This window comes from Gobio gobio (genome assembly GCF_949357685.1).
Source record: "Gobio gobio genome assembly, chromosome: 17".
Lineage (NCBI taxonomy): Eukaryota > Metazoa > Chordata > Actinopteri > Cypriniformes > Gobionidae > Gobio > Gobio gobio.
In genome coordinates this window covers 1493366-1500865 of record NC_137110.1, presented here as the reverse complement: position 1 = coordinate 1500865, position 7500 = coordinate 1493366, and the positions used below count along the sequence as shown (strand labels likewise).

Here is a 7500-nt window from a genome sequence, read left to right as displayed (position 1 = left end):
GTGTGTGCAATTGTGAGTGTGCGCGTGTGTGTAAGTGTGAGTGTGCGTGTGCGCGCGTGCATGTGTGTGTGTGAGAGTGTGTGTGTGTGTGTAAGTGTGAGTGAGTGTGTGTGAGTGTGCATGCGCGCGCGCGTGTGTGTGTGTGTGTGTGTGAGTGAGTGAGTGTGTGTGTGTGTAAGTGTGAGTCAGTGTGTGTGAGTGTGTGTAAGTGTAAGTGTGAGTGAGTGTGTGTGTGAGTGTGAGTGTGCCCGTGCGTGCGCGTGTGTGTGTGTGTGTGTGTGAGTGAGTGTGTGTGTGTGCGCGCGTGTGTGTGTGTAAGTGTGAGTGAGTGTGAGTATGCGCGTGAGTGTGTGAGTGTGAGTATGCGCGTGAGTGTGTAAGTGTGAGTGAGTGTGTGTGAGTGTGTGTGCGCGTGCGTGCATGTGCGTGTGCGTGTGAGAGTGTGTTTGTAAGTGTGAGTGAGTGTGCGCACGTGTGTGTGTGTGTGAGTGAGTGTGTTTGAGTGTGTGTGTGTGTGAGTGTGTGCGTGTAAGTGTGAGTGTGCGCGCGTGTGTGTGAGTGTGTGTGTGTGTGCGTGTGTGAGTGTGAGTGTGTGCGTGAGCGTGTGTGAGTGAGTGTGTGAGTGTGAGTGTGTGCGCGAGTGTGTGTGAGTGAGTGTGTGTGTAAGGGTGAGTGTGCGCACCTGTGTGTGTGTGTGTTGTACCTGACTGAAATGGAGAATTCTCCAGGTGAACTCTGGGAGCCCCGGATGAGGAAGGATCCGATTGGCTGACACATCAGCTGATCCTGTGCAGATTGACGGCTGGTGTTCTCCTGATACCAGCTGCAGAAACACGACTCGTTCACATCAGGCTCTGAAGGAAACCTGTGCTGTTGCTAAGGCCTTGTGAGTGGTTACTAGGGTGTTTCTGGGTGGTTGCTAACCAAAGTCAAATGAGCCTAAATGGTTTAGTTCAAACAAAAATCTGACGCTAATGTAGTAGTTTGTTGTTTGAGCAGCTCATTCTGTCCACCACTGGTCAAGGAAATCTTAAGCCTGATCAGTAGCACAGGCCGTCTTTACTGACACATGCCTGTTATTTTATCTTCCTTTCTCAATCGCTTCCGATTTGAATACTAATCTACTTAACCTGGGTTTGTTCAAATCACGTCGAGCACTAGAGACAGTGAGGACTGACCATCTTGCGGCGTAACGCTGAGTGTTTCAGACACAGAGTATTGCTCAAGCTCTGCTAATTGTGTTTCAGTGACGTCTGTTACCTGGGGAAGTGGCTGTTGATGTAATTCCGGGGAACGAATCCTTCCATGCCGCAGACTTCTGCTCTGAACCAGTCATCATTGGTGCCTAAAATCTACAGAGGAGCATGTGATGTTAACAGAGGAAACTCAGACAGGTTTAAAGTAAGTGTATCAGTGGACTTGTGACATACACTATTTCACCAGAAGTGTTGTGCCTCCCCTTCACACACACATGAGCTTTAACGCCATCCCATTCTCAAACTATAGGGTTTAATATGGAGTCGCAGCTCTAGCAGCTTCAGCTCTTCTTTCCTCAAGGTTTAGGAGTGTGTTTATGGGGATTCTTCATTTGTGATGTTGGACGAGAAGGCCTGGCTCTCAGTCTCCGCTCTAATTCATCCCAAAGCTGTTCTATCGGGTTGAGGTCAGGACTCCAGTTCCTCCACTAAACTCCTCATCCATGTCTTTATGGAGACGCTTTGAGCACTGGAGCAGTCATGCTGGGACAGGAAGGGGCCGTCCACAAACTGATCCCACAAAGTTGGGAGCATGGTATTAAGGTAAAAATACCAGCGCGATCATAGATATATACATAGATTCCTCATTAGTGCCTGAGCGGATCGGTCGAATGAGGCATCTACGTATATATTCTTTGATCGCGCCAGTATTTTGACCTTATTCGCCGGAAGTTATGGCGCTGGGAAAACTAGATGACATACGTCTGATAAGAGGTAAAAAAAATAACATAAATACTGTTGGGTTTCTCGCAAAAACCGATGGTTTGGTGTCTTAAGACATCAGTGTGTGTCCCACGAGCCGCAGGGTTTAATACTGGTTGGTTACTCTCATTGCTCTCATACTCTAAAATATCCCCATTGACATCATTATACGACTATCACACTGCAACAGCTGGAGTTAAACATCTTCATTTGTGTTCTACTGAAGAAACTAACACACCTACATCTTGGATGCGCTGGGGGTAAGCAGATAAACATAAGCATTTCATTTTTGGGTGAACTATTCAACTGTTCTATGAACTATGAACTGTTCTCCTGCCAACCGCCAAACCCAGACTCGTCCATGGGATTGTCAGACAGAAAAGCGTGATTGGTCACTCAGAGTCCAGTGGCGGCGCACTTTACCCCATGCATCCCACGCTTTGCATTGCACTTGGTGATGTAAGGATTGAATGAGCTGCTCGGCCATGGAAACCCATTACATGAAGCTCTACACACTGTTCTTGAGCTCATCTGAAGGTCACAGAAGTTTGGAGGTCTGGAGCTCTTGACTCTGCAGAAAGTTGGTGATTTCTGTGACCCTCAGCATGCACTGACCCCGCTCTGTGACCCTCAGCATGCGCTGACCCCACTCTGTGACCCTCAGCATGCACTGACCCCGCTCTGTGACCCTCAGCATGCGCTGACCCCGCTCTGTGACCCTCAGCATGCGCTGACCCCGCTCTGTGACCCTCATCATGCACTGACCCCGCTCTGTGACCCTCAGCATGCGCTGACCCCGCTCTGTGACCCTCAGCATGCGCTGACCCCGCTCTGTGACCCTCATCATGCGCTGACTCCGCTCTGTGACCCTCATCATGCACTGACCCCGCTCTGTGACCCTCAGCATGCACTGACCCCGCTCTGTGACCCTCAGCATGCGCTGACCCCGCTCTGTGACCCTCAGCATGCGCTGACCCCGCTCTGTGACCCTCATCATGCACTGACCCCGCTCTGTGACCCTCAGCATGCGCTGACCCCGCTCTGTGACCCTCAGCATGCGCTGACCCCGCTCTGTGACCCTCATCATGCACTGACCCCGCTCTGTGACCCTCAGCATGCGCTGACCCCGCTCTGTGACCCTCATCATGCACTGACCCCGCTCTGTGACTCTCAGCATGCGCTGACCCCGCTCTGTGACTCTCAGCATGCGCTGACCCCGCTCTGTGACCCTCAGCATGCGCTGACCCCGCTCTGTGACCCTCAGCATGCGCTGACCCCGCTCTGTGACCCTCAGCATGCGCTGACCCCACTCTGTGACCCTCAGCATGCACTGACCCCGCTCTGTGACCCTCAGCATGCGCTGACCCCGCTCTGTGACCCTCAGCATGCGCTGACCCCGCTCTGTGACCCTCAGCATGCGCTGACCCCGCTCTGTGACCCTCAGCATGCGCTGACCCCACTCTTTATGGCTGAGTTGCTGTTGTTCCCAATGGCTTCCACTTTGTTATAATCCCACTAACAGTTGAGCGTGGAATATTTAGTGTAATATTTGGCCTTATTGCGGCCCCACGCTTGAGTTCTCTGAGCTCCTGAGAGCGGCCCATTCTCTCACTAATGTGTGTAGAAGCGAACACACACACACACACACACACACATTCCTGAGAGCGGCCCATTCTCTCACTAATGTGTGCTTGAGTTATACACCTGTGGCCATGAAGGGGTTGAACACCTATACTCAGGGATGTGGAGGGGCGGCTCAATACTTCTGTCAATATAGTGTACGTGCAAGTGACACTGAGGTCACACACCTTGATAGTATCTCCCTTCCTGAAGCTCAGCTCGTCCTCCGCTGTGGCTGTGAAGTCGTATTTCCCTGTCGCCTCCATGATGGAGACCACTCAGAGACTAGAACGAGAAGCAGAGAGAGTCAATAAACACAGCAAACCACATGTCAGTCAAACACGCTGGTCTTCACACCGTAAGCCAGAGTAAAGTCTGACACTACGAACCACATGAAAGAGAACATTCACCTAACGTATAAATTCTGTCAGTTATTCACATGCATGTAATTCTAAACCTATATGGATTTCTTTTGGCTTGTAATGACACAAGGGATATTATTGCTTTAAAGGAACACGCCACTATTTGTGAAAATAGGCTCATTCTCCGTCTCCCCTAGAGTTAAACAGTTGAGTTTGACCGTTTTCGGATCCATTCAGCCGATCTCCGAGTCTGCCGCTAGCACTTTTAGCATAGCTTAGCATAGATCATTGAATCTGATTAGACCGTTAGCATCTCACTCAAAACTGACCAAAGAGTTTCCATATTTCTCCTATTTAAAACTGGACTCTTCTGTAGTAAAAAAAAATCGGATGCTAGGTTGTGTGTTCTGGAGCTGAGATATGGCTTCTTTATGTTGCAATACGGTTGCTAGGGTACTCTAAATGGTTGCTATGGTGTGGCTATAGAGTTTGTGAGGTAATATTTAAAGACTATCACTCTTTTCTTGATTTACTCTGAAGGAATGGAAGTGAAATGTGACAACATGCCCCATAGGTGACATGAGCATACGACCGCTTAACATGTTATCTGATCTAATCTAAAAAAAATCCATGACAAACTAAAATATTTTGTCAATAAAATAAAATTATTAACTTTTGTAAATAAAATAATGCCATTTTTTAATCATTAAAAATAAACTAATATTTGAGTTTGACAACAAACACATCGCTAAACACAGCTATAGTTAAAAACATAATAATAATTAAAGCTGCAAGCAGCGATGAAAGGGCCCTCGCACCCGATGGCCTCAGGAAAACAGCGAATAGTGGGCGACATGCATTTAAGCGGGTAAATATAGGAGAAATACAGCAAAGTCATTCAATGTGCCACACTTCCTTCTGCCAGCAGGTGGCGCTTTGACTATAACTGAATATTGGCATGTAGTCTTCAGGTCAGGACTCTTATCAAACATGTGAAGTTTGGGGCAGATCGGACATTGTTTGCCTGACTTACAACAGCTTCCGGTGTCATGGTGTTAATCACATACAGTACATTAGCACTTAGTCAAGTGTTGCTTGCTTTAACGTGTTTCTAGCATGTTTGTTACTTCATGGCATATTTAAATTAGTTTCTGGGAGTGAATTACAGTGTGAAACATGCCATTCCCTGTCGCCAGAAGGTGGCGCTATGACTAACTGAATATTGGCATGTAGTCTTCAGGTCAGGACTCTTAACAAACATGTGAAGTTTGGGGCAGATTGGACCATAGATATCCATAATAAAGGCTAGATGTCTCGTCCGCTGCTGCTGGCCAATGGAGGTCGACGTCTGCACCTGGCGGCCATCTTGTCTCACTCAGCTCGCTCACTCATTGTGTTTTAATGGTGCTTGCACTTTTTAAATAACCATAACTTGCTCAATTGTCTACCGATTTTCAAACTGTTTGGTTTGTTATAAACGTCAGAGATGTAGTTATGACACTGCATACTTATGAATAATTATTCATAATTTGTTCAAGCATCCAGAATTATAGCCACGTTAATAACGTTTGTAAGAAACCAAAACATTTGTAAATCTGTCCATAGTATTTGTGTTCAGATCACTCACCTCACATCAGGAGCCCGCCAGAAAGCTCGCCTGTGACAAAATGGCCGCCGCTGATGACGTTAGAGACTCCGCCCTAAGACATCAGGCCTGTATTATGTATATCTATGGATCGGACATTGTATGCCTGACTTACATCAGCTTCCTGTGTCATGGCGAAACATCAAAATTTGTCAGGCCGCACGGACACGCCCTTCAGCAAAAACTCAAGATCTTCATGATATAACATCAACAAGGCCTTTAGATTAGACTGACCAAATATGATGTTGATCTGATTAAATCTCAAGGAGAAGGAGTTAAAGTACAACGTCTGGAAATGGCAAAATTTGCAACAATTTTGCAAAGATAATTCAAAATATCTCAGTTCCTGTTGGTTTTCAGATTTCGTGCCAGGGAACTTTTTTGCCGGTATTAGGCTGTTACATGTGTGTACCGAATCTCATACCTGTACGTGAAATGTAGCGGGAGGGGCACTTCGTTGAAATGTTGTCGGTGGCGCTTTCGAGCCATTTTGCCACGCCTAATTCTGAAACTCACATGTAGAGTCTTCAGGTCAGGACTCTTATCAAACATGTGAAGTTTGGGGCAGATCGGACATTGTATGCCAGAGTTACAACAGCTTCCGGTGTCATGGCGAAACATCAGACTTTGTCAGGCCGCCACGGACACACCCTTCAGTGAAAACTCAAGATCTTCTCAATATAACATCACCAAGATCAGATTAAATCTCTAGGAGGAGTTAATCACAATGTAAAACATGTAATTTCATGTTGCCAGCAGGTGGTGCTATGACTGTAACTGAATATTGGCATGTACACTCTAGAAAATGCTGGGTTAAAAACAACCCAAGTTGAGTTGAAAATGGATTTACCCAGCAATTGGGTTGTTTTAACCCAGTGAATGGGTCGGTTTAACCCAGCAGCTGGGTTATATGTTTGCTTAAAACAACCCAATTGCTGGGTTAGTCCATTTTCAACCCAACTTGGGTTGTTTTTAACCCAGCATTTTTTAGAGTGTAGAGTCTTCAGGCCAGGACTCTTATCAAACATGTGAAGTTTGGGGCAGATCTGACATTGTATGTGTGAGTTACAACAGCTTCCTGTTTTATGGAGAAACATCAGACTTTCACCCTTCAGCAGAAACTCAAGATCTTCACGATATAACATCACCAAGTTTTTGCAGTTTTTGCCATTTCCAGACGTTGCACTTTAACAAACTCCTCCTAGAGATTTAATCTGATCAACATCATGTTTGGTCAGTCTAATCTAAAGGCCTTGGTGATGTTATATCGTGAAGAAAAAAAATAATTATTTTGCAAAGAAAATTCAAAATATGTCACTTCCTGTTGGTTTTCAGATTTGGTTCCCAGAGACTTTTTTGTAGGTGTTGGGCTGTTACACGTGTGTACCGAATTTCATACTCGTACGTGAAATGTAGCTTGCTTAATTGAAATTTTGTAAGTGGCTCTATTGAGCCATTTTGCCACGTCTAATTCTGAATCCCATATCAGACGTAAACTTTCACCCCTTCTGATGCGTGAGCAAAGTCTCATGAGTTCTCCAGCAGGTTTAGACCCTCAGAAAGAGATTCATTTCAGAGAAGAAGAAGAAGAATAGACTGAGCAATTACAATAGTCCTCACACCATCAGTGCTCAGGCCCTAATGAAACATTTCTGAACACTGACTCTCAGTCTTTATCTCATGGTTTCTCAAAAGAATTCATAAAAGTATAGAATATAATATCATATTTCTAATCAGCAGCTCCACTGGGATTAACCCCGGCTCGTGTTAGATCAGATATAAGATTACAATAATATCAGATTTGTCTAATTTTAAATAAAAACAAAAACAGAGATGAACAATAAACGTAAGAACTTTACGTTTGCTATGGTTAAATAAATGTTCAGTGATATATTCCGAAGATTTTTAAATGTTG

At 45.7% G+C, this 7500-nt stretch overlaps 1 protein-coding gene across 1 annotated transcript in view; it reads right to left on the bottom strand.

The window, feature by feature from the left end:
* Positions 1-7500, bottom strand: part of grap2b (GRB2 related adaptor protein 2b) — a 12009-nt gene that overhangs the window by 1871 nt on the left and 2638 nt on the right. Inside the window, exons 2-4 of the mRNA XM_079840841.1 lie at positions 3767-3863; positions 1261-1352; positions 704-823 (exon numbers count right to left, since the gene is read on the bottom strand). Coding sequence (XP_079696967.1) covers positions 704-823; positions 1261-1352; positions 3767-3844 — 290 coding nt within the window. The 5' untranslated portion in view covers positions 3845-3863. The remainder of the gene's footprint in view (positions 1-703; positions 824-1260; positions 1353-3766; positions 3864-7500) is intronic.